The following is a 27,184-nucleotide window of genomic DNA, read 5'->3' on the forward strand; positions in this document are numbered from 1 at the left end:
CAGCTACAATTAGAGGCCGGCTGGTCAAATGGATACCCACTAAGCCTTTTTTGTATATGATTTTCAATGGTTACACGGGCTACAGAATATTATCGATGTTTTCACAGATTCAAATCGCGTACGCATAACTGAATTGTATTCTATTCGTCTGACGTCTATACGAATCTGAATTTACAAAATATTGTTTTTGTGTAGCATGGCCAAATCTAAACACACCCGACGTGTCTGGCGTTTTCGTCTGGACGCTGATGAGTCAGTACCCAGTGGAGCCATTGACTTATAACCTGTGTTAATACCTACGTAAAACATTTGCCATAGCGTGCTTTGTTAGACTTTTCATTTCATTTTCCATTGTTAGAATGACCTTTGAATATTTTTTTATCAGGAAAACCGGTGTTTGCTTTTATTAGTCAATGATGCCCGTTATTTATTCTTTAGCATTGTAATTTATATTTAGTTTTCAATGCTTGGTACGAAATTACTTTTATAATATCCCAACCTGGAGCCAAGATTAAGATGTGCAGAATGGCAAAAAATATTCTTATACTTTCATTCGACTTGAATTCCAAAACGCTTGTTTATAAACAACTTCGATGAAAAGGGTGGTTTTTTTAGGGTTCCGTACCTTATAGGATCACTTGTTGTCTGTGTGTCTGTCTATCTGTCTGTCCGTCCGTCCGTCCGTCCGTCGCGGTCGTGTCTATCTATCAGTGGGCTTTATCTCGTGAACCGTAATAGGTAGAGAGTTGAAATTTTTACAAAATGTGTTTGTATTTGTATTGCCGCTATAACAGCAAAGAATAAAAATTTAAAAATGGCCGCCATGAAAATAAAAATAATTAAAAAGTGTTATTTATTTCTTGTATGATGATTTTTTATTTAAAACTATTATTGAATTAATCTAGAGTAAGTAAAGACTAATTTTATCAAACAATCAGTCCTTTTTTAACCCCCGACCCAAAAAGAGGGGTGTTATAAGTTTGACGTGTGTATCTGTGTATCTGTGTATCTGTGTATCTGTGTATCTGTCTGTGGCCTCGTAGCGCCTAAACGAATGGACCGATTTTAATTTAGTTTTTTTTGTTTGAAAGGTGGCTTGATCGAGAGTGTTCTTAGCTATAATCCAAAAAAATTGGTTCAGCCGTTTGGAAGTTATCAGCTCTTTTCTGGTTTTCTTATTACTTTTATCCCAGGACCACCAGAAGTTACGTATTTTCTGACACAGGAAATATGTACGATTGAGTAGTGTTAGTAAGTACTAAGAAAGCATGCCTAGCCTACGTGCTAGCTTGCTTGGACGGCCAATTTTCAGGTATCTGATAATCAAGGTACATAAAACCATTACTTACCTCACGTAAATTCTCCAAACTGATTTTTACGTATATTTTAGGCAATATCCTTAAAAATATGTCGCCAATACTCCCAGACACTTCCCGCGTCGGCCGTATTGCTTTGCAGACGCTTTAAAGCTCCCAAAATAAGTAAATACTTAACTGCACGTAAATTCTGATGCTTCATTTTTATATATGTCCACCAGACAACTATTTTAAAACCTTTTACAAGAAGACAGACCGATCCAGAGGGCCAATCATCCCCTAAATTCAATTTTAATGCCTCTGTGGGTTTGAGCGCGAGGGCATCATTATCTACGCGCATGAGATTGAGTAAGACATGTATTAGGATATATTGACTTCTCTCTCACTCTCTTATAGTTTACTTATGTCAATTAATTATTAATATTAAAAAAAAACAGCTAAAAATTAAAAAAATTGGAGAATTCACGTGAGGTAAGTAATGTTTTTATGTACCTTAATTACCTGATACCTGAAAATTGGCCGTCTAAGCAAGCTAGCAGGTCTGTAGGCATGCGTTCTTAGTACATACTAACACTACTCAATCGTCCACATTTCGTTCGTCAGAAAATACGTGACGGCTGGTGGCCCTGGGATCTTTCACTATTGTAACAGAGGTTCATAATATTATGTCAATTGGCAAATGTCAAGCTGTCAAGATGGACGTTGCTTAGATACATAATTATTTATTTGAAAATAATGTTTTGGAAAACTCCGATACTTTGGATCGTAGGCGCGGAGTTTCTAATTTATAAAATATTATAATCACAGTTAAACGAGAAATCATCAATTCAATTATAATATCCAACAGTCAACTAAAGGCCACGAACAATCGACCCAAACCCAAACCATAGTCAAACTATTTTTAGGGTTCAGTAGGTATCTGTAGAAAAAAAAAAAAGATGTAGCCTCGACTGTTTTAGTCGCGTAGGTGTGCATGGCACCATTAAATATCGTAGGAGGCGATGACCCTCCGCGCGGCTGAGGTTCCCGCATCGTAGTCGCTTTGTCACGCAGGTTTGGATGATGCATTAGGCGCACCTTCTTTATATTTTATCTGCTTGAACTCAGCTTATTTATTTTGACAAAATACGTTAAAAATTCATCATCATTAGGATCAACCCATCGCCGGCTCACTACTGAGTACAAGTCTCCTCTCAGAATGAGAAGCTACCACACTGGCCAAGCACGTATTGGCACACCTCACGCACCTTTGAGGGAGCATTATGGCCAACTTTTAAGCATGCAGGTTTCCTGACGGTGTTTTCCTTCACCACTTCGTTGTCTGTCTGTGTGTCATCTTTCAAGAGAATCAAAACTTATAAATTGGGTACTTCCCGTTTACGTAGAGTCATGAAAAGCAGGTAGCAATATCTTATAGGCCAAGCACTCTACTCCTGTGGCCCAAGTAAACAGAAAAATCCGACAACTGAATTGTCATTACATAAAAAAAAACTTGTACGGAACTCTTCATGTGTGAGGCAGACTCGCACTTGACCGGTTTTTGAAAGTTATGTCAAATAAAAATTTTACATGCAATAACAAACAAAATGAAATACAAGCCACTTTATTCCTTATTTCATCGGGTGAAAGTCGATTTCAATTTAATCGTAGGTATATCTTGAAAAGCTTATATTATTATTATACGACTACGTAAAATGGGTACATTTTTAAAGCAACGACATGTTAGAAACAGATATTTCGTTTTGGTCATGTTAAACTATGTGAGTCATTCAGATAATTCTTGATTTAGTGATGTTCGGTCAAAAATATTTCATGGAACGTATAATTAACATAACATTGATGTTACTTTTGAAGAGATATTAGCTGCCTTATTGGATTTATATTATTATAGAAATTGGGTTTTAGAATGGCACAAAATATAAACGGTAATTTATGAATAAAAGTTTAAAAAGCGTGAAATAAAAATTAAATTAAAAATTTAAAAAACCCCCGACACATAAACCTCTAAAAAGTAAAAAAATAATAGGTAAGTATGTATGGGCCCTTTAAGAATAGTATAAATAGTAAAGTTTTTATCCAAGCGTTCGTTGCGTCGGGGGACCGCTAAAGTTAACAAAAACTATTCTTCCTACAACATGACTTTCATAGTTTATGATAGGTAGCGGTCCCCCGACGCAACGAACGCTTGGATAAAAACTTTACTATTTATACTATTCTTAAAGGGCCCATACATACTTACCTATTATTTTTTTACTTTTTAGAGGTTTATGTGTCGGGGGTTTTTTAAATTTTTAATTTAATTTTTATTGAAGATACTATTATAAGAACTTTTGACCATGTTTAAAGTTGTATCACAAAGAATGCGTAGTTAGACCCTTCAAAGTACGATAACGCCTAATGAGTATAGCCGAAATAGATATTGCGTTGAATGTCGCTCACCTCACCTCGTTGAATGATTTTCTATTGGCGTCAATCCAATTTATAAGCTTTCCAAGATCACGGTATAAACACCGGCTCTTAGCAAAAATTAAAAAACAATATATTTTTGCTACTTTTTTGCGAACTGTACTCGACATAAATAGATTTTTATGTGACACTTCCGTTGACAAATAAATTAAATGACAAAATGTACAAAATTAGAAGAATACGGCGAATGAAATGAACAAAAATGTAATCTGTGTAAGAACATTTTCTGTTTAAATTAACGATTTCTAATTTATATAAAAACGACGAAAAGATGTGATTGTGATCGCATCTTTTCACATAATTTTTTTTCAGTTCATTGGGAGTATTTGTGGAATTAAAGCACAGTAGATGCCACCTAAAAATAAGTCTGCTTTGGTGATATTATTTAATATCTTTAAAATTATAAATTGTAGGTACAAGAACTGGCAAGAAACATGATAGTAATTTCTTCAGTGAAAATTGCTTTAATTTAACATTTGTAATCAACTATTAATTACACATTCATGCCAGGTGGATGCGATTTACTATATATTCGGATCGTTAATGCCACACATTTCTACTCGTATCTACCTTCCTGACCTTATCCTTGATAGTTAGGTACTTGATACAGTAGGTAACTATAGTAATACAATACATATCATATACACGGTAGTATCAGTAACAGATAAATTGCATTGATGACCTCCTTGACTGTCTTGTAAGTGGGAGGATTTTTAACAAGCTTATGCTCGCGACTTCGTCCAAGTGAACTACACAAATTTCAAACCCCTAATTCACCTCCTTAGGGCTTGAATTTTCAAAAATCCTTAGCGGATGTCTACGTCATAATAGCTATCTGCATGCCTCAGCCCGATTCGTCTATTAGTTTGAGCTGTGCGTTGATAGATCAGTCAGTCAGTCAACTTTTCCTATCTATAGATATAGATTTCTAAATTGTATATGGTCTGTTGTGGTGCTAGGCTTCAGCTATGGCTAGTTACTACTCAAGGACGTTTCGCAAAGTGATTCAGGCTTCGGTATAGTGCCGCGAGCAACTGCTTAAGGGTATTAGTTTGATTAAACTGTTGTACTAAAAACAGCTATCAATAAATTATCCAGTGAAGAAGACGTATTTTTATTCCTGGATAGTCTGTTAATTTTTATTTTACTACCACAAGCAATCAGACTATATTAAGAACTCTTTTTGTCCTCTATCCCTGATTAGCTAGAAAAAATCCTTTTGTAATGGGGGGGGGGGGGCACACACACCTATATCCAAAATCGCAAGTTTTAGACCCAACGGTTTAAGTTGTACTTTTTTTCCAGGTGACGGCTTCATGTTAAATGTATGCTCGGTGCTGCAGCTACTGTCGGTGCGGATAAAGTTGGAGCGTGTGTATCCGCTTTACACATTTCAACCGGACACGTGGATCAGTGTGCGTGACGAAACTAGACTTTACTTCACCGCTCAGGAAGCGCAGGACTGGCTGGATGCTCTTAGTAAGTTTATTTGCTCCAAAGTTTCAAAACTGAAACTTTAGTCTGAGGAAAGTCAATGTACGCCCCAAAGATCTCAGCCTACGAAACCTGACCTCTAAATATAACGTTTTTGTTTAGACAATGACCCCGCACACCAGTGGCCCGAGGCGAAGTTCCAAACTGTGTGCTGGTTCCTCACCCTGCATATGCATCACGTTGCTCTCATCCCGGCTCTACACACGCACCAGAGACGCATACGGTAACTATGTTCATGTTTATATACAGTATTATGTATAGTACGCGACAGGTTGAGATAGCAATCGGGGTGTGAGGTGGGGGGACGCCCCGCACACCTGCACGTCACCCGCACTATCTCGTACGGGTTAGCGCAGGGGTTGTACGGGGCGTCCCCATCCCGATTGTCATCTCCACCTGTAGAGTGCTGTATGTAGGTATAATTCATTAAATAAGTACTACTTTAGAAGGGCAATTTAAAAAAAGTCTTGTTCTGTGAAGCTTTACAACATTATGAATATGAAGATGTTAAAATTGGTATGAAACTGGGGATCAAAATGTAAGCAAAAATGAGTTTTTGTTTGTAATTGCGCGTCTTGTGGGTAGGACAACTATATAGGGGTCGTTGTCAAAGATGTATACGATATCTAACACGTTCACATTTGTTTGTGAAGTGGTTTGTACCTCATCGCTATTAAAACTAAAGTATATACTTACTACAAATGGGTGACAAAATATCCCACCTGCACACTTATCGACCTACAAAGGCGTGCAGTAATTTTCATTATCGTACTAATGTGGCAATATTCAAAATTGCCGCCAAACAGAACAGCTGTTTTAAGGCCACCATATTATATTAAGGTGTTCGCTACAATTTTGACAGCTGCACTGGTTTGACAAAAGTTATGAGCAAATATATTGAATTTTCGTAATTCTTCAGGGCATTCCGCGACCTGCAGAAGGTAATCGAGGAGCTGATGGCGGCCGAGCCTCAGTGGCGGAACAGCTACTCAGCGAACAGGAACAGAGAACTACTGAGAAGATGGAGAAAACAGATTAAAAGGCTACACAGGTATATACAGTCTTATTCCCCTCCACTTTTAATATGGGTACCTTTAAGTCAAGAGTGATTAGGGATCTTCTAGGCAAGCGCGCTTTATCTTAGGCTGCATCATCACTTGCCACTATGTCTGATTGCAGCCAAGCGCTAGTCTATTAAAAAAAAACACTTTGATGTGCCGCATTTGATGTCGTTGATACTGAGCAAAGTCAAAGTGCGTTCTATAGATCTCAGGCCTTAGTGCACAAGATTGGAAAGCACTTTCTCGTCCACAGATCAAAGCAGTGCGCAGAAACGGCGCTCCTAGACATTGAACTAATGCGGCGCGGAGTTCAGTTCTACTCGTCGGTATGCGCTATGCTGGTGAAGCAGCTGGAAGCGGCGGCGGAGCCCAGCACGTCGCAGTCATCGACCGCACACGCGTTCCGAGCCACGCCCGAGTGGTATGTGGAGGACATCGCCGAGTTCATGCTCTTCACTGTGCAGTGAGTACACCTTCCACACTCCCTGCTCTAGCTACTCGTCAGGCGCTATGCTGGTTAAGCGGCGGTCGAGCACTTCATACCAGCGAACTGATTTAATTACCATTTACTACTACCGGAACACCGAACTGTCCGCACAAGATTTGTGTCTGGGTAATTAATTTAGGTCCGTTAGGGTTGAACATGGCTGTGGTCTGAGCGAAGTCAACCTAGCGGGACAAGGGCAACGCTTATACGTAAGTAAAGCGATATTGCAATTTTTATCAATTTCATATACCTACCACAAGAAAAACTGCCTTATGTTACCGTTAACTACACAGTTGTTAACCAATACAATGCTAGACAATTAAATCTAACTATCTTCATTTCCAGATACGTACCACACACAGTAGCCAACTACATTGAGGACCCCATAATAACCTGGCTTCTAGGCGCCATTTGCAATTCCCACCTAATCAAGAACCCGTATCTCGTAGCGAAAATAGTGGAGGTTCTGTTCGTCATCAATCTATCCCTGCCAATGAAAATCAAGAATGTATACGAGAAATTCATGGACCACCCGATGTCACAAACCGCTTTACCAAGTGCTTTGATGAAGTTCTACACGGATATTGAGACGACAGGCCAAAGTACAGAGTTCTATGACAAGTTCACGATTCGGTTTCATATTAGCATAATACTCAAAGGGATGTGGGAAAGGCCGATACACAAACAGGTAATTACAATCTAATTTCTATCTTTTCCCATTTTTATTTTTTTTTGTTTTCTTTTTACAAGCTACAATGACGTTTGCTCACTATTGGCTTCAATCAATTGTTGCAACAAGAATACCATAAATATAGCCAATCACAACAATTGCGATTATAATAATAATGATTGATGCAGTTTTTCGCGAATCGACCTGCCGGATTGTAACTTTCTACGTCACTTTCTTCAAAAATGGCCGCGAAACAGATTTGCAGTTTTGAGGCCACCATCTTTCACCGGGTTAATACCAGGAATGTATAGATAAAAGTAGGAAGACTACAGGAGTCATCCGATCTCGTTCCAATTTGTTTAGTCGAAGTGAGATAGCGATACGTAGGTATTTGTTTCAAGTAGGTATTAGGAGCGCTCGATTCATCTGGGTACACGAGTTAGATATGAATACAGTAAAAAAATGAATGATTATATATGACTAAAGTTGTTAAAATTCTGTTTCAGGCAATCGTGAAAGAATCTCGGTCGGGTCGGCAGTTCGTCAAATTCATTAACATGCTGATGAATGACACCACATTCCTGCTCGACGAATGTCTTACGGTATGTTAATATCCATTCTGTTCTTGTTTGTGCAACCTTGTGCTAATTTTGTGTTATTCCCATTTTTCTGATGCATAGGTCACACACACCTACTTTGAAATTAATGTAAACTTTGCTTTATTCTAGTACCTGAAACGCATCCACGAAGTTCAAGAAGCAGAAGCGAACGGCGCAAGCACGAGTTCAAGCGAAGCGCGCGCGAGAGCACTCGCGCAAGACGAGCGACAGTGTCGGTCTTATCTCACACTCGCGCGAGAAACTGTGGACATGTTGGAGTATCTCACAGTGGAGATCAAAGAGCCTTTCCTTAGGGCTGAGCTAGTGGAGCGCCTCGCGTCCATGCTGAACTTCAACCTGCAGCAACTATGTGGGCCCAAGTGCAATAATCTCAAAGTAAGAAATGATCGATTTCTAACCAAGCTTTTGACAGAATAACTGACAAAACAATACTCTCTATCTACTACTACTTCTCGTACAAGACGAGCGGCAATGCCGGTCATACTCGTACCTCACTCTGGTCTAGCGTGAGAAGTTGTCATATTCAAAAGCTCACTGTGGAGAATTATTCCTGATCTGCTTTTCGTTTGATTAGATCTATTGGTTCTCTTTTTCCTGATTAAGGAGTGAGACCCTAATACATTGGTTTACAATAGTTGATGACTGTCTGATTATGTTCATTCAAATAAGGTTGGTGGCAGAATAGCTCGGCCGTTTAAGTTTAGCTGAATTAAGTATATTCTTTCACACTTATCAGTGACAGAATAACTATCTCTAGGGTAATGGGTGACAACAAACGAGCTGTGAGTAAATAACCAAACCTAATAAGCTAAGCTAAAATACGTATTTCGTTTTCAGGTGCGTCGGCCAGAAAAGTACGGATGGGAACCACGGCGGCTGCTGAGTCAGCTGGTAGACATCTACCTTCATCTCGACTGCCCGCAGTTCCACGCCGCGCTCGCAGCGGACGAGGTGAGCTATCATCCTTTTTTTAGGGTTCCGTATCTCAATACCGTGTGAAATTTTAAAACGTACTTGTCAGTTCATCAGTCAATATTCTGGCTGTAATTTTATTGCTATATGCATTGAGAAAATTTTCTATGTGTGATATTTTCACTTAAAATTTAAGACTCGGATGTTATGTAATGAATGCAATATCCACAGAGATCATTCCGAAAGGAGTTATTCGAGGAGGCCGCCCTAAGGCTCGCCAAGTCTTGTATCAAGACACCCTCCGAGATTGAACGCTTCAAGACACTAGCAGACAATGCATATCAGATTGCCGGTATGTTCATCTATATAATATACTGAGTGTAAATAGAACGCTAGCAAAACGAAAACAGGTGATAATACTGATATTATTACTGATACAACAAAAAAGTGATTTTAAAAAAAACTATTTTCTAAAAGTTCGTAATGTATGTGTATGCAAATAAAATATCTGACTGACGTTAGAGGTCATCGAACGTTGCGTAGTTAGGTGCGGCAGGGTCAATGCCGCTCTTAGACGGGACTTCGACTTTTGCACCCTATATATTGCGGGTTTGAAAATATTAAATCACTAAAAATACAAGTATAAGGTTATTGATATTGGATTTCTTAAATTTTTAAACCAATAGTTTTTTTTTGGGAAAATTTTATTTAATTATTTTTAAAAATTCATAATACATTTTTTTCAGTATCTAATCAACAAAAGAGTGACGAGTTTGCAGATGCTCCGGAAGAATTCAGAGATCCTCTGATGGATACCTTAATGACTGACCCCGTTTTCCTGCCCTCTGGAAAGGTGAGATCGAAATATCAAATTTTCTTCTCACCTCATATATATTTCTTCTTTTGTCCATCTATATAATCGTTTTGATCTAGAGGATCGTTATCTTGGAGAGGATGTCGAACCTAAATAATAGTTAATAATTAAATAATAAATGATAAAGTAAATAAACTTATCAAATTGATTTAATATCCCTACTGATCCCACTAATATTATAAAGGTGAAAGTTAAGTTTGTGTGTGTGTATGTTTGTTACTCTTTCACGCAAAAAGTACTGGACAGATCTGGCTTAGGGTTAGATAGATATGGAGATAGATTATACCCTGGAATAACATGTAGGCTATTTTTTTATCCTGGAAAATCAATGAGTTCCCACGGAATTTTTAAAAAAACCTGTATCCAGGCGAACAAAGTCGCAGGCATCAACTAGTATATTATAATAAATGCGAAAGTGTTTGGTTTGTCTCTCAATCATACCATTGTAATTGAGAAAGAGATTGACGTGCTTTATTGCATAAATATAGCTGAAGAGCTGAAGAGTAACATAAGCTACTTTTTATCACGGAAAATAAGAGTTCTCGCAGGATAAAATGTATAACATACAATTACTAAAGATATTTCATAGCTAACTTTCCGATTCGAGTCTGGTTTAAAGCGCAGTTAATTTTATGGGTTTTCTTTACTGATTTGCAGGTCATGGATCGTTCAGTAATCCTGCGTCACTTGTTGAACAGCGCCACCGACCCCTTCAACCGACAGCCGCTCACTGAAGACCAGTTGCATCCAGGTATAATAAATTATCTTAAAAAATATTTATATGTGAATTGAGAAAAGTGCGATTCAGACTCGCGCACCGAGAGTTCCGTACTCAGGTATTTTTTTCGACATTTTGCACGATAAATCAAAAACTATTATGCTTAAAAAGAAATAAAAAACATTTTTAGAATGTATATATAAGGCCCTTTCTTATGATACCCCACTTGGTATAGTTATCTTACTTTGAAAATTGAAACACATTTAAATTTTTGTGATGTAACCACAAATTCACGGTTTTCGGATTTTTCCCTTTACTTGTGCTGTAAGACCTATTTACCTGCCAAATTTTATGATTCTAGGTCAACAGGAAGTACCCCATATGTTTTCTTGACATACACGACAGACGGACAGACAACAAAGTAATCCTATAAGGGTTCAGTTTTTTCTATTGAACCCTAAAAAGAAATTGAAATATTTTTTTTTCAAATAAGCTTTTAAAAGCTTTAGTGAATCTACTACTGCTTTGGTTTTTTTTCTTCTTCCAAAAAACCCACTACTATTTATACAATTGTATTCAAGGACCATTATATACCTTGTATATTTTGAATTATTATATCAAAGTATTTGTTGGTTTAACACATATAAAAATACGTTTAGATTCAAGAAACTTTCCAGGGTGTGTTTCTTAGATGGCTTTGTTCATTTCCTTCCATTTTTTTACTCCATTTCCAACACAAATTATTTTATGCTATAATTTCCTTTTACAGCGACGGAACTAAAAGAAAGGATACTCCAATGGCAACGCGATAAGAAAGCCTCAACGTCCTAAACGTTCTAAGCCAACCCAAAGTCTGATGTATATAATGTATGACATATATAAAGACTATGCTGCGTGTTTACAGCGACCAAACGGACTATTGTCCACATGGATGGATGAGAGATTACTGCGCACTGTTTTTCCAATTGAACTACAACTTTTATAAGTTGCATTGGCAATATTCGTTTGCACAGAAAAGCGTGACCTAATGCTGACTAAAACCGAATGTACGGTCGGCCTCCGAATTCGTGTAGCAATTCCGCGAAACTACTGCATCGAAAACCTACCTTTTTGTATAAACACGCCACATACACCTAACGCATGCGCATAACCGTGCCACGCGGATATGATCATTAACATGCTAAACGACTTACGACCTTACAAAAGCCCGGCTGAGATCTGTTTTTGTGCAATGCGCGGTCATACGCTTCGTGTTAAGATTGACTAGTTGGATGTTGAGCGCGCATTATACTGAAAAACTACGATCTCTAAAGCGGTTTGACTCAAAAAGATACGCTCAGATGTATTAGAAATTTTCAAAACGATTTTATTCTTTCAATTACAAGTTTTATTATCTTGCGGTTGGTGTAAATTGTGCCTGAATGTACATAAGCTAATCAGTAAAAATACAGAACGTTTTTTTGGAATGAAACAGTCCAGTAAATGTTTACCTATGCTAAGATTGAGGATTTTGTTGAGTAAAAAATTAAGGTGCAGACACATTACAGTGTTGTCGTGTGTTGAAACACGAAATATCTGGCGAAACGATCGGCCAATCTTACTCAGGCGTTTATATAAATAAATAATTCTTTATTTTGGGTCAAAGAGATACAGTACATGGTCCAAGAGCCCATGAATGCCTAAACTACCTCAAAGTATAAAGGCTGAAAATCTTTCTGTGCAAGCACATTACAGCGGGCAGAGACACCAGGGTACCATGAACCTTGGGTTGCGGTAGCCCTGACCGTTACTAAGCAGCAAATATAAAATGCATCACTTTAATTGTCTTTTGTCGTAATATGATACACCACAACACAGTCATTTGTTTGCACCTTTAGAGCAGTCGTACACTGGTAACTTGAGCAGTTGATTGTTGAACAATATACACAGACTGACAGTCACTATCAATTGCTTGAGCAGATAGCTGTTTATCTGTAGTCGCAATATAGAAACTGAAAGGGTTTGACTGCCAGAGCAGTCAAGACCCGACAGCAGTCTGTGTGAGTTGTAAAACACTCCACCGCACGACTGCCTGGAGCAGTCTCGTGTATCAATATGACAATAAAAGGAAGACTATAGTTCGCTATGCAGTCACATCTTAAAGTGGTCAGCCATGACTGCTGCAGATGTTCTATTTCACGAAGACCGTTTGACCATGTTTGTGTGAATGTATATGTACACATTGTTATAGTGTGCACGGCGTTCAGTTTCGACCACGAAGCATTACGCACACAAATGCGTTAACGCTCATCGGTAGGTACTACAACCAAGACTGAGTGGTCATCGTGAAAGAGAGCATACCTTTGAATGCCTGCTCTTACAGTATGCATTACAAAACGTACATACTGAGTAGCAAAAATTGTTCGTTCAATCGCGTAAGATAAGTACTATAGTTATAAAAATATTCAAGTTTTATTTATCATCAAAACTAATACTGATCCATAATTTTACTGTCATTTCGATGTAGGATTCATGAATATAAGAAACATATCGATTATGCGTTTACACTCAAATTCATATGGGCAATTAACTGTGCTCAAATTTTAGGTAGTCCAAGGATTATTGTACCCAAAGATTTTAAATCAAAATATGCTCTGACATGAACGATTGTGGCACATGTTTTGGCAACTCATAAAAATGTTTTTATTCAATTTCTTTTATCTTAAGTTTGATGTAAATTGTGCCTGGATGTACATAAGCTAATCACTATAAATTCAACGCTACTGAGAGGTTAGTGGCATCTCTTTTTCTCTTACCTAAGCGAATACTTTCTATCTCAATTCTTAAGTCAAGTCAGAGATCTAGTTATTCACTGTGAACAGATTTTGTTCATAGACGAGGGCAAATCTATCACAATTTAAATCTCGATTCTACCTGTAATACAATTATTTTAGGTGCCTACGAATGTTACTTATAAAATGCTTAATATGTATATTTTTGCAGCCTGTTATTTACTTTCAACAACTCTTTTAAAAAGCATTGAAATTCGTCTGCGATAATATGTTTTTTTTTTAAAACCGTGATAGCATAGTGGTTAGGGCGTCCGCCTCCTAATCGGAGATCAAGGGTTCGATCCCAGGCACGTAGCTATAACTTTTCGGAGTTATGTGCGTTTTAAGTAATTAAATATCACTTGCTGTAACGGTGAAGGAAAACATCGTGAAAAAACCTGCATGCCTGAGTCTTCTACATAATGTTCTCAAAGGTGTGTGAAGTCTGCCAAGCCGCACTTGGCCAGCGTGGTTAGACTATGACCAAAACCCTTCTCACTCTGAGGGGAGACCCATGCTTTGTGGTGATCCGGCGATGGGTTGATCATGATGAAAATGATAATTGCAATCGTTTATGGTAAAATCCACTGTAGTATCGTAAATTCAATCCATTAATAAAATAATCACAAGTTCAGTGTTAAGTTTGCATGTGGTTAGGCCCATGGGCGACTAGTCGACAAGTGTGTGAGGGCTCTTATATCTGACAGATTTATATGTGTGTTGTTGATAGCTATTTAACTGAACAGTCCCATTGTTCAATTTAAGTTATAACTGCACACAGATGTACAGAGTCAGCAATGTTTCATGTTTGTGAACTAGAATATGAACTTATATTAGATTTTATAAGTATGTCAATGAAATGGAGGCCTAAATAATACCACCAATCACAATTTTTCGCCAAATAATTTATATTAAACGGCCTTTTCATCTAGTTATAGAGCATTGTTTTCATGCATATTGTTTGCCTGGATAGATTGTCAGTAATTTAATATTCATTCGCGAAACTTGCATATTCTGATTTTATTATAAACTACTGCGCTGAATTAAAGAGAAGAATTCATTACCTCTGTCGCACGCTTTTAAATATGTATATATTGCTCTCTTGCTCGCACAGAGTTCGGTGACGCATATGTTACATACAAGATTTTATGGAATTTGGAAGCGACTATATTTTCATGAGAAAATAGAAATTAGAATGTAGAATGAATTATATTTTTATGTATTTGTCTTGCACATAGTGATGTAATTAAGTTTTTCGTTACAAATTCGGTTCTCATAATATTGTTGCATAGAATTTACCTATGTGATTTGTTCCTTTATTATATAGTCAAATGGATTAATTTCCTTATGGATTTTTTAGAAAATTAACTTGATAATAATATAATTATAATGCATTTCTATAAAAAAGTAATCTTATTAAGTAAGTACATTTAAATGTTTAAAATTAGACATCTCAGTCAGTTTAATTAATAATTATTAAAATGGGAATAATGCCAGAATAATACAAGATCAGGCCAACAATTTATTATTTTTGATAAAGTAGTAATTTTCTCCTGTCACTGCCAAGACAATTCAACTTAGTCTATACATCAGGCATTCCTAAATTATAATATACACCTTTAAAATTACTTGGTCTCACTGTATTATAATAATTTGTCTCATATTTATCTTATATATTTTAAAGATGTATTATAATAGTAAAAAAACTCTTATGTTGATGTCAATAAAATATAATAAACATTGAATCTTTGTTTTAATTGAAAACTTGCAAATAAAACTTCAGCAATTAGATAAAATAATCTATTTATTTTAATAGTTTATTGTCAGATGAGTTGATCATTGTTTTAATATTTTTACGTTATATTTATACTTTTACAAATTAAAATATCATGAGCTGCATTTGAATAAAAGACAAAAACCAAAGTCACAAGATGGGCCCATTACACATTTTTGTGGACTGCAACTTATTAACTGCCTTCTAAAAGGAGTTGGTTCTCATTTTTTGTGTCACCTAGATATAATATAATAATTTAAATAACAAAACACGACTATTGACAAAAAATATTGAAACTAAAGGAGATTCATATTGACTACACCAATGTGGTATAACTACAAGCATACATAAAATAATACATTTTTCGAGAGTCAAACTACTTTACATTTGTATGGACTGCTTGCTTAGATAACAATAGTTATCTGTAACCGTCATCAATTTTGTTCATTTCATGCTAGTATTTTAGTCATCCTGGTTTAGATGTTGAGTCTCACAAAATTAAATTATATTTTACGCTAAGTATTAAGTTTCTACAAAAACTAATACCCAAAACTATAGCAACAGATGAGTAAAATTAATAAATAATAAAATGTCTTAACAAAACTCACAAAAATATTCCATACACATAAGTATACATAATATATCAATAACAAGAATAACTGCCATAAATATCATTAATTTTGCATAAAATCATTTATTTATACATCATAACTTTCTAAAGTTGATAAAATCTAATGATAAAGGATGTCAACATTACTTTTTGAGCATGCACCTTAATAATACATCATTGTTATACATTCTTATAAATAAAAGGTCCATTTTTATATGTATAGGGCAGTTTATTCACAATAGTTAAAAATAAGCTCCATTAAGTACATAAATATTAATGATACCAAATAATAAACAGTTTTTTATTATCTCAGAAGAAATGGTAATTTATTAGCAAACAGACATGAAATCATATACAACATTCCAAAATAAAAATTAAGTCTTGCAGTTTGTCTGGGAACATACTGCATTGTTTCAGGGCGTCTAAACCTCCTCTCAATTTCAAATGCTCGGGGCAAAGTCAACAATGGCAATAGAAACCAAAGGGAACATCTGACTGATGCCACTACAAACATTATGTATGGGGTGAAAAGTAAAAATGCATAAAGTAAATGAGATGCAGTTCTGCCTATTAGAATAGCTAACGTTACAATCTCTGCTTTACTGTCTGCCTCCAAGTCCCTAGTATTGTTACTATGTAAAATAGCCTCAGTGTTTAGGGCCAGTGGTATAGCATAGTAAAAAATAGGCCAATCTACTCTTCCTGTTTGTGCTAGGAAGGCAAACACTACAGACACAGGCCCAAATATGACTAGAACTATAATATCACCGAGGGCTATGTACTTAAGACCGATGCCCCCAGTGTAAAGAAAAGAGGATGACAAGCCTCCGAAGTACACTAAAGCTAAGTGTTCCATTCTTGCTGGAGACATTATGACAAGCAATACAAAAAATGCACATCCTGCCATATAAAGTATGGCTCCAAGGGAAACAACTTCATCAATACTTAAGATATGGTCGACTAAAGTTCGGTCATCTGATTTTCGGTTGTCTATACCTTTGACGAAATCGAAGTATGTGTTGACGACGTTCCCGGCGCCGTGGACGGGGATAACTGTGCACAAAGTGAGTAGCAATGTCACCCAACTGAAACCATTGTCGCCTGGAAGACGATACGCCAGTGCAGCTCCTAGTAGAGTAGGCAGGAGGCTTCCGCTAAGAGACCACGGCCGCAGCGCTAGCACATAAGTACGTACTTTCATCAGAGGGTTTCTTGTTGGAATACTCTGATCCTTCGGTGGCTGTAAAAGGTTTCCATCAGCTGTTGGACTGTCCAAATCCTCTGATTTTTTTATGTTTTCCATTTTCGATTCCGATTTAGTGAAACCTAAACTTAAAGCACGATTTCTATTTCAGAAATGCACTAAGGCGAACCAATTTTTCATATGACTTTGTTTCTGTAGAGTTGCATTTTTCAATATTTCTTATATGTTGTATGGTAAAAGCAACAATGTTTATTTAAATTAATGATACGTTTGCAGTACTTAATAAATAAATACTAACACCAAAACCCAATTTCATACAGTAAAATTGGGTTATGTAGGTATGTGTACACTTGAAATTTTAAACTCTTCTGACAGTAACTTGTCAGTTGTCAATTATTGTCATGTCAAAAATCAAAATCGCTGGCAGTCTTGCCAAGCGCCAACACTATTCTATTTCGTTAATCTAATGGATGCGCTTCACGCTTGTGGCAAACAACAAACAGCATGCTCGGCAAACACCACAGATAGCTTGTCTTTGTGATTCGGAACGCTCCAAAGTATTGGCAAGCATAATATTCAAGCAACTGTCCATACGCCTGCTGTTGTCTTTTTGCTTTTTGTCATAAGCATTTGGCTACTCCATAAGTTGTGCTTCAAGTCAATTACTAAATTCCTTTTTTTTCTCTCGTCTGGCTTTACAATGGCTTTACACTACAAAATTCCTAGGTATTCTAGTGTCGGAAATCGGAATCCGGATTCCAGATTCCAAAACGAATGACTGAATCAAAGAATATACTACTCTCTTACGAGGACTGAATGAATGGCATGTCCGAATGGTTATGAAAAATGATGTCATTTGTCAATGTCAAAAATTGATTTTGATGAAGTCTCAAGTCAAGTGACATTTTGTTTTGGTATTAATCAGCGTTGCCAGAATGTTACTTTTGTAACATTTTACGTTACTTTTGACCCCCTCATGTTTCCTCCATGTTACACGACTCAAAATGTTACTTTACGTTACTTTTAGGACTTCATAAAAATATTCAAATTTTTCCCAGCAAACCAAAAATAATCGTGAAACGGAACGCATCCAAAACAGTTTTCGTTTGTCGTAATTGGCCCATTTGTTAGTTTATTTCACTTTCTCTAAGTTATTGGTCTAAGTTCACTTTGTTTTGTAATTACTCTGTGATTAAAAAAGTGTTTTGTTTGTTTTTCTCTGTGACTCAACTTTGTTTTGGCCAAGTTTTGGCTAATAAAGTTATTCGTGGACTTCGTCTGTGGTGGCGTTTGCTGGCGCGCGTGTTGTGACTTTTTGGAGTGTTTTTTTGTTAGAAGTGGCCGGTTTTTGTGTTCTGCTAGTGTTTATTGGTGGTGGAACTGACCAAGGAACTGACTGGGAAGCACTCTAAAGGGGCGCCGCGTGTATGTTGGCAGGCGCCGGTACAGACGAAGTCCATTCTTATACATATAGTTTTCCTAACTTGTAAATAACTACAAACTTGACATTGGCTAATCAGTATAAAGCCAGTCGAGAGAAAAAAAAAAAGTTATTCGTTGCGGGGTAGTGATATTGTAGGTAGTTAACTAGGTATCTAAGTACAAAAAAAAATTGTATCTTTATTTCGTCAAAATTCGAAAGTGATTGGTTTGTTCGTTATCCTTATCGACTGTGTATATGTGTTGCTAACACTACTTGCTTGGTAAGTAAATGTTGTATACAATGTAGTTTTAAGTAAATAAGTAAGTAGTTAACTAATTAGGGAATCAGTAATGCAAAAACAAAGTCATAGTATTTGCAACTGAAAGCAGTTCGTTTTTGTATTGACTGACATCTTATTATTAAGTCACATTAGTTTCCAAAAGTTCATTTAGCTATTTACTACTTAGTTATTGTTGTAGGTAACTTCGGTTTTCTTTACAGGAATGAGAGCGAGCTGAGTAGATACCGGCCGGCGTAACCTAAAATTTGAGTTTTGCTATCGAATCTATCGATCTCTTTGCTGAGACCAAGGTAAGTAGTTAGGTACCTACCTAGTATTGTTCAGTTAACAAAACGAATTTGAAATTCCCACGTAATTTTCTTCACTGCGTACCTACCTAGTGCGTTTTTTTTTATTCTCTCGTCTGGCTTTACAAAGATTAGCCAATGTCAAGTTTGAAGATATTTTTAAGTTAGGGAAACTATATAAGTAAGGACATCGTCTGTGCCGGCGCTCGCCGACATACGCACGGCACCCCTTTAGAGCGCTTCCCAGTTAGTTCCAGCATGGTTCTAGCACCAAAAACGCCAGTGAAACACAAAAACCAGCCACTTTTAACAAAAAAAAAAAAAAACGCTCCAAAAAGGCACCACACGCGCGCCATCAAACGCTACACAGACAAAGTCCACCTAGTGCGTAGCCTCTCAAACTCAAACAGTCCTGTGTTGCCAGATCGCCCGATATAAGACGATTTTAATCTTTTTAACCCCCGATCCAAAAAGAGGGGTGTTATAAGTTTGACGTGTGTATCTGTGTATGGCATCGTAGCTCTCAAACTAATGAACCGATTTTAATTTAGTTTTTTTGTTTGAAAGGTGGCTTGATGGAGAGTGTTCTTAGCTATAATCAATGAAAATCGGTTCAGCCGTTTGAAAGTTATCAGCTCTTTTCTAGTTAATTACATTACATACCTTCACTTGTTGGGGTGATATAAATTTTTAATTTACACTTGTATTATAAATTGATTAACAAAATAAGTTATAGCTATTCAAAGACATTTCTAAATCCATTGGTATATTATTATTTTACATATTGATTTGTTTTTCTTTTTCAGGATCAGCAGTCAATTTATTCAATCAACAATTATTATTACGATTCTTTTTAAGCTTAACTAATGGGACAAGAAAACTGTTTAAATTTTTGTATAATAAAGTGCCATATTAACCTGTGTACCTTATTACTTTTATTTTCCACGAAAAATAAGGAAATATGTTACTTTTCTCGTGAAAATGTTACATTTTGAGATGTCTCGTGTTACAATTGACTATCTGCCACTGGCAACACTGGTATTAATAGATATTTTGAATTTGTGTAAAATCCTTTCATAATTATGTTCTCTTTATTTTATTGTTGAAATAGGTAGTTGATTTATTAATGAATAAGTAAGGTACCTAGTAATTCAGCCATTCAATCTAGTTAAAGGCATGTCATATCACCTTTATGTTACTGAGAAGTCTATAGATTACTCTGAATAAATAATTTTAATTCGAACTTCTGTCTTCTCCTATCAAAATATAAGGATAAGCCGTTATTAAGGTATGTTAAATCTTTGTCCTTAACTTACTTTGTTTTTTTAATAAACGTGTAACATAACCTATATCTGGATCTTAAAATAGACTACAGATACATCAGAATATTTATCAAAATGTTTCGGTACAGATACGGCTACCTGAGTGGTGAATAGGTGGTTGTTTATTTTAGAGTAAAACAAATATAGGTATCTATTATCTAACTATCTATTCTTTAAAAAAAAGAAGAGAATATTAGTCATGATAAACATGGCTCAAATTCTTTTTAATAAAATTAAAAAAAATATATTAAATTCTTAAAATAGATGATGTCCTGGATTTAACTTCCGTATGGATATAAGTTTTTAAAAAACCCATGGTGATTTGCTGGGATGAAAAGTAACATATCTCTACGATATAAGGTAACTTTATATTACATAAATGATGTCTATGACATGGTTTAAGTGAGATTGTGGCAAGTTATTGAGTTTCTGGGACAAAAAGTAACCTATATCCATCCCTGGGATGTAAGCAAACTTACCCAGTGCTAAGCAATTCACCAAATTTTCTCAAAATCATTTAAACAGATAGGCTATGAAAAGCTAGCAGATAGACAGACACACACTCTTGCATGTATATGTATAATATTAGTATGGATTATATAAAAGAATTTCCATTTCAAAGTAATTGACAGTGATTAGGTCGCTGTTAGGACAGCTATAGCTGCCCCTTTGGCAGCATCACCGCCCGAGGTAAATTCTAAAGGCAAGCTATAATAGTGCTCCACCGCCCTTTGCAACACTGCATTCCTTGACAAGCCAGAGCCATTCCCAACTATTCTCTTTATATTAGCATTCCTTAAAATCTCTTTGGGCATCATGGAATGTAAATTTTCAATGAGACTGTCACATAAAGATCTGAACACGTGCCCTAGTTGTATATTAGACAGGTCTATATTCTCCACTGAAGCCTTAGCAGTTGGGGCACGCCTTTCACCCAACAACAAGGGGCTTATTTTCATATTCGTGCCTTCTGGAGCCTCCAATCCGAGGGCTATAAGTTTCTCCCATACTTTAGATTGAGGAATAGGGAATCCAAACTCAAGCATCCACTGTTGAAGCATTTTCACGAATGTAGCCAGCACATTTCCTCCGTTTAAAGACGCAGCGACAACCAAATAAGAATTGTTAAAGTATGGCAAGTGCTCAATTGTCTTACATCCTAAATCATTTATCCTATCAGCTACAATGGCAAGCTGGGCTGAGGTAGATACATTTAACACTGCATCCTGTTTATTTTCAAGTGTGGCAATAATGGAACATTGAAGATCACCCATTGCTACACCGACCGGTGTCCCTTCTGGAATACCATTCCAAGAACTGCTCAGTACTCCTGCAATTTCCGCACTCTTTAAAACTTTAGGCAAAAGATTGACTGGAAAATCAATTGATTTCAATATATCCATATTCCACTCATTTTTTTCTGTATTGAAGTAACCCCAACTAGCAGCATTTTGATCCGATGTAAAAGGGCACTCTAAGTCACATAACATTGTTACAACAAAATCTTGAACTGTGGCTGAGCAAGTGAAACTTTTCAGTTTCTCCGGCTTGTGTTTCAGCATCCATAACAAGGTGGCACAACCATAACCAGAATAGCATTGGAGATGTGAATCAGGCTTTGGTAAAGTGTCCAAAAATTCTGGTTTGCACCTTGTGTCCTGCCAGGTGTACAGCGCCGACATTTTCTCCCTGGTAGCCTCGAAACGAATTACGACGCCTTCTTTTTCTACCTTTTCCCAAGCTCTGTAAACAATAAAAAAATATTAAGTTATATAGACTGTCCCAGAGATGCAAGATATCTCTGTACCAACTCTCATCAAAATCTGTTAGGTAAACAGATGGGCTTTTAAAATATCCTGTGGGAACTCTGATTTTGGGGATCAAAAGTAGGTTATGTTCGTGTCTAGGATGCAAACTATCCTTTTAACTATAACCTTTAGGATCAAGTATAAGTAATGAGAAGCGAGAACCCTTCTTATTCTAAGAGAAGACCCGTTCTCAGTAGTGAGCCGGCGACGGGTTGACGAAGACGATGAATTAGGTAGGTAATAGGTAATTAGTGGATACGGAAAACGAAATCACAAACCTGTTTTTCCACAACACGACGCCGTGCATTTGACCGCAAACGCCAATTTTCTTGACATGCCGTAAAACATCTCTAGGCAATCTCGAGACACAGTAATGAACAGCAGAGACTATTTTGGGAACATCCTGCTTGTTTCCTTCGATGCCCTGGTCGCTGGGAATGTTCGCCGCGGTGTCCTTACTCTGCTTAGCCACTAATTCCTTGGTGTCGGGATCGTATACGCAAACTTTGACGGAAGTCGTGCCGATGTCCATTCCCAAAATGTATTGTTTTTCTGCCATATTGTATTTATAAAAAAATAGTACTTATAGTTCAAAACAATTTTCCGTTTTTGAGACGATTGTTTACGCGGCACTCGATAGGAAGTTTTAATCAGTACGGCCAGTGGCAGTGCAACGCGAGTCAAGTGGGAGGCGGGTGGCCGACCGACTGGCCGCGGTTGGGGAGTGACGTTGGTGGCAATACGCCCGCAGCCCCCTTCTCGCGTCTCTCGTGTTACGTAATTAAATGTAATGTGTATACTGTGTTGCATTATCTCTTCGAGTGGCCGATATGTTTATCACACTGCTGTTCAGACTTATTGCTAACAAAGTCAATAAATCCTCTTGTCACTTTTTCGTTTAGTGATAATAAACCCAAATTAATTGGCAGTCATCGATACATTAAGGCACAGAAGGTCTGTCCATAAGGTTATTTTACTCGTATTTGTATTATCGTACGTAGGGAAACTTCATCCTTATTATCATTAAGTATAATATATCTAGTATATATACCCATTGCCAGTCCAATATTGAGCGCGGGTCTCCTCTGAGAATGAGAAAGGCTTAGGCCATTGACCACCACGCTGGCCAAGTACGGATCGTTATACTTCACACACCTTTGAGCACATTATAGAGCACTCTCGGGAATGCAGATGTTCTCACGACGTTTTCCTTTACCGTTAAAGCAAGTGATATTTTAATTGTTTGAAACGCACATAACTCTTAAAAATAATTAGTGCGTGCTCGGAATCGAACCCCTGCCTCCTCGAATTGGAGACCGACGTCTTAACCACTGTAGGCAAAGGAAAATAACAATATTATGTGAAAGTGTGTCTGTCTATATCTGCTAGTTTTTCACGGCCCATCCACTTGACCAATGTTGACGAAAGGTACAGAGTTAGCTCACATCCCCGGGACTGACATTTAAGCTATTTTTTATCCCGGAATATCAATGAGTTTCCACGGAACTTTTCAAATCCCATTCGTTTAACCAATTTTGTCATTTTGAATATTGGTACAGGATAGCTTGCATTCCGAAGACGGACATAAGCTACTTTTTATCCCGGAAAATCGAAGAGTTCCCATGGGATTTATAAAAACCTAAATCCACACGAACATGTTGCGTGTAGATAGATATAATTATAAATAAGTAACCTAGCCGATGCCTAGGCAGCTAAACGTTATTCGAAAAATACGTACCTACGTATGATAAATCCATTTCAAAATAGATTTTAAAGCAAACTTACTTTTGCTTACGTAGTAAGGTAGGTAACTAACCTACCAATCCACCTACCGGTATTTCACGTTATCATTTCCATTTTTAACGTAGGTACCTAATTCTAATATAACTCTGCCACGAAACGATCATATCTGTGGCTCGAGTCTTGACGTGTTTTATTACCAACCAATATTTTAAAACGAGACTGCATTTGACATTTATGTAACTGAAGAAAAAGAGAAAATTCTAAATTATTCTGGCAAGTACTCAAAACGTTATTAACTAGTAGGTACTAATATATCAAAGCATTGGCTCATCTCGTCCCACTAATTATTACTAGAAGTCATTAATGAAACGATTAATCATAAGAGTACCTACTTGTTCAACATGTCATCAGTCGTATTTTTTGGTCCACATGCATTCCACATGCAATTAGGTGGGTATCTACTCTTTTAATTGCCACGGATACATCATTATGATAAGAGTCTAATTTTGGCGGTAACGAATTAAATTTTGTATACTTGTTGATGCCCGTGACTTCGGTCGAGTGGCTTTGGGTTTTTTAAAAATCTTATGGGAACTCTTTAATTTTCTGAGATAAAAAGTAGGCTATACTCTCTATACTTGCCTATGTCTGTCTCCGGAATGAAGACTCTATCGCTAGAAGTATAAACATCTTTCGTCTAAATACGAGTAGGTTGTATGAATGGGCTGTGACGACGACCTTAGCTTTTTCCGAGGGGGGTGAATTGAACCCACATTTTGTCTCTTATTCTCTAGTTTTTTATTCAGATACAAGCTAGCCCTTGAGAGCAATCTCACCTGGTGGTAAGTGATGATACAGTCTAAGATGGAAGTGGGCTAACCTGGAAGGGGTATGGAAGTTTTTTAATGAGCCCATAGGTACCCCTTTGGTCTCTACACGGCATCGTGTCGGGACGCTAAATCGCTTTGCGGCACGTTTTTGGCGGTAGAGTGGTAACTAGCCACGACCGAAGCGTCCCACCAGACCAGAAATATTTAGAAATTGATAAATTTCTAAATTTCCCCTGCCGGGAATCGAACCTCCCACTAAAGACTTCTCTTTAATCACTAAAGACCAATCGTTATTTCCATGTCTGTGCCTTAGGTACTTAGTAGCTTGTGTACAGACCCGTAGACTACGAAACGGAGTTCAAAGGCGAAATAGGAACCTTAAAATCAATAAAACCCGCGGGTTTCACGCAAATGTGCACAACGCATTTCGGCCTATTTGCATTTATGACGTCAATCCCACTTTGGTGCCCTTGACCTCCTTTTCTTTTAGAAACTTCGCTTTGGATGAGACTAGCATTCTATCCTGGCTTCGCACGGGTAGCCTAGATATGTTATTGTGAGTTAAGCTTTGAATAATCATAAACTTTTTGATCTATTTGAGAGTTTAACAGAGACATTTCCACAATGCATTATTTTTATTTTTAAGCAATAAAGCTCTCAAGTAGCGCGATTTTAGCTGACCTTTCGGACAGTAATCATCTAAATCTTTATAAATTATACACCTTAATCTTTTCGAAGAATGCGTCTTTTCACTAATGGAAATCGTGAAAAACCCATGAGATTAGCGAGCTAAATATGTAGACAAACTCAACAGAAGAGCATTGTTTTATGAAAACTGATAAGAATATTTAGAAGCGTTTTAAGATGCAAGAAATGTAGAGTCTCAAGATCGCGTAAGCACATTGATAGCTCAATGCTCGGAATATTGCTAATAATGCTAGGCACGTTGCTGTTTAGAAAATTAAATACTTCTAGAATCTAGATCCGTCCGCGTGGATTTAGTTTTTCCAATCCTGTGGGAACTGTTTGTTTTGCCGGGATAAAAAGTAGCCTATGTTCGTCTCTGTACCAAATAAGGAAGCCATCCACTTCGTTCGGGTGGATTTAGGTTTTGTAAAAATGTCATGGGAACTTTGTTTTTCCGGGACTTAGCTTGCATAAACCGGTCAAACGGATGGGCTGTGAAATGCTACCAGACAAACATACAGACACACTTTCGCATTTATAATATTAGTATGGATTTTTAAATAGGTAGGTAAGTATTCAAAATATAACACTAGACTTGGTTTTGTCAAGTACCTACCTGGTATGGAAACTGGAGTTCAAGTTAAGTTAAACAGTTACGCCATTTTGCAATTTAACTAACTGTAAGTAGTACGTAGATAGGTCAAAGGTACAGTATTAATATTACATAACAATTATTTATAGAACATGCATTATTTCTTACCACAATAATATTTTGAACGATTAGGAACGATCTATAAAGGACCCCTAAAACTGCTGGCAGTTCAGAGAAAATGTGTTGCCTGACAGAAATAAACCAAAAAGAAATGTGCTATTATTTTAATCTATATAAATCCGTAGAGGCTAAAGATTAATATTGAAATGCTGTTTCGACGTTATTCAACAGGTTTATTGATTGTACCAATTCGTGGAAATATAAACAAAACGTTAGAAGCTGTATTTTACAACCCACCCACCACAAGCCCACTTTACAAAACAGAAAAATACAGGCCTGCTGTTTAATTTTTTAATCTCCACTTTATTTAAAATCTTGGAACTACCTAGTAGTCTAGATCGTAATGTTTAAAATACCAAACTGTAAACTAAACGATAAGTTTATCTTTCTTCTTACCTTTTTTTTACTATGTTTTATTTTAAAGGAAGTTATTTTTGTTACAGAAATATGGGCAAGAGAAATAAAGGCGAACAAAAGGATAATAACGTTAAAACAAAGAAAAAGAGATCAAATAATAATATAGCAGCCAATGATGACACCACAGAAGAAATATCTCGTATAGAAACAACTGGCAACGGAAAAAATAAGAAAATTGTATTTGATAATGATGAACCCACTAAAATAGCACCAGTTAAGAAAATCACCAATGCACTTAGCACGACTTCGCCTAATAAAAGCCGGAATAAAAACACTAGGAGTACCGAGAACAATATAGAAAATAACAAAACTAAACAAAACAAAAAAATAATTTTTACAGACGATAATGAGGAAGGAACAGAAGTTACGATAAATAAAGGAGGAAAAATGAAAACCGACGATGAGGAAGAACCTGCAGATGAAGAAATCGATAAGTTTTGTGATGAATTAGACGAAGAAGATAATGTACAATATGATAACTGGGTGAAACTGATAGAAGCTAAGTTAGGTCCAAATAAAAAGAAATAAAAATTCTTTAAATTAAAATTTCGCATTCTTTTTAGCCATCTTGACCGAAT

General features: G+C 36.7%; 4 protein-coding genes across 7 annotated transcripts in view; 2 read left to right on the forward strand and 2 right to left on the reverse strand.

Moving 5' to 3' along the window:
* The window catches only part of LOC123873838 (ubiquitin conjugation factor E4 B), a 20,570-nt gene extending 7,282 nt beyond the window's left edge, over positions 1–13,288 (forward strand). The window contains exons 7-18 of the mRNA XM_045918911.1: positions 5,088–5,261; positions 5,379–5,499; positions 6,196–6,327; positions 6,591–6,800; positions 7,170–7,512; positions 8,001–8,096; positions 8,223–8,489; positions 8,952–9,065; positions 9,258–9,378; positions 9,773–9,879; positions 10,558–10,651; positions 11,388–13,288. Of these exons, the coding sequence (XP_045774867.1) occupies positions 5,088–5,261; positions 5,379–5,499; positions 6,196–6,327; positions 6,591–6,800; positions 7,170–7,512; positions 8,001–8,096; positions 8,223–8,489; positions 8,952–9,065; positions 9,258–9,378; positions 9,773–9,879; positions 10,558–10,651; positions 11,388–11,449 (1,841 nt within the window). The 3' untranslated portion in view covers positions 11,450–13,288. The remainder of the gene's footprint in view (positions 1–5,087; positions 5,262–5,378; positions 5,500–6,195; positions 6,328–6,590; positions 6,801–7,169; positions 7,513–8,000; positions 8,097–8,222; positions 8,490–8,951; positions 9,066–9,257; positions 9,379–9,772; positions 9,880–10,557; positions 10,652–11,387) is intronic.
* Positions 13,289–15,713: 2,425 nt separating this feature from the next.
* On the reverse strand, positions 15,714–17,785 carry LOC123873859 (ubiA prenyltransferase domain-containing protein 1 homolog). Its single transcript, XM_045918955.1, has one exon. The coding sequence runs from the start codon at positions 17,113–17,115 to the stop codon at positions 16,117–16,119; it is 999 nt and encodes a 332-aa protein (XP_045774911.1). The 5' UTR covers positions 17,116–17,785; the 3' UTR covers positions 15,714–16,116.
* A 2,278-nt stretch (positions 17,786–20,063) lies between these two features.
* On the forward strand, positions 20,064–27,146 carry LOC123873868 (hybrid signal transduction histidine kinase M-like). 4 transcript variants are annotated; one of them, XM_045918966.1, is made up of 2 exons: positions 20,064–20,166; positions 26,633–27,146. In XM_045918966.1, exon 2 carries the CDS (start codon positions 26,637–26,639, stop codon positions 27,132–27,134), a length of 498 nt encoding a protein of 165 aa, XP_045774922.1. In that variant the 5' UTR covers positions 20,064–20,166; positions 26,633–26,636; the 3' UTR covers positions 27,135–27,146. The 4 variants fall into 4 exon arrangements, with proteins under 4 accessions (XP_045774922.1, XP_045774921.1, XP_045774923.1 ...); XM_045918965.1 differs by having other exon boundaries at positions 20,070–20,315; XM_045918967.1 differs by having other exon boundaries at positions 20,070–20,201.
* LOC123873851 (sedoheptulokinase-like) lies at positions 20,541–22,872 on the reverse strand. The gene is made up of 2 exons (XM_045918940.1): positions 22,436–22,872; positions 20,541–22,092 (listed from the first exon to the last, which is right to left on the reverse strand). The coding sequence occupies exons 1-2, from the start codon at positions 22,714–22,716 to the stop codon at positions 20,985–20,987; spliced, it is 1,389 nt and encodes a 462-aa protein (XP_045774896.1). The 5' UTR covers positions 22,717–22,872; the 3' UTR covers positions 20,541–20,984.
* Positions 27,147–27,184: the final 38 nt, after the last annotated feature.

Source organism: Maniola jurtina, chromosome 17 (genome assembly GCF_905333055.1).
Source record: "Maniola jurtina chromosome 17, ilManJurt1.1, whole genome shotgun sequence".
NCBI classification, from domain to species: Eukaryota; Metazoa; Arthropoda; class Insecta; order Lepidoptera; family Nymphalidae; genus Maniola; species Maniola jurtina.

Bases quoted from the DNA above. Each gene is read 5' to 3' on its own strand.
- LOC123873859 (XM_045918955.1), bottom strand. From the start codon at position 17,115: ATGGAAAACATAAAAAAATCAGAGGATTTGGACAGTCCAACAGCTGAT.
- LOC123873851 (XM_045918940.1), bottom strand. From the start codon at position 22,716: ATGGCAGAAAAACAATACATTTTGGGAATGGACATCGGCACGACTTCC. The intron at 22,093-22,435 runs GTTTGTGATTTC...TATTGTTTACAG, and splicing joins GTCGTGTTGTGGAAAAACAG to AGCTTGGGAAAAGGTAGAAA.
- LOC123873868 (XM_045918966.1), top strand. From the start codon at position 26,637: ATGGGCAAGAGAAATAAAGGCGAACAAAAGGATAATAACGTTAAAACA.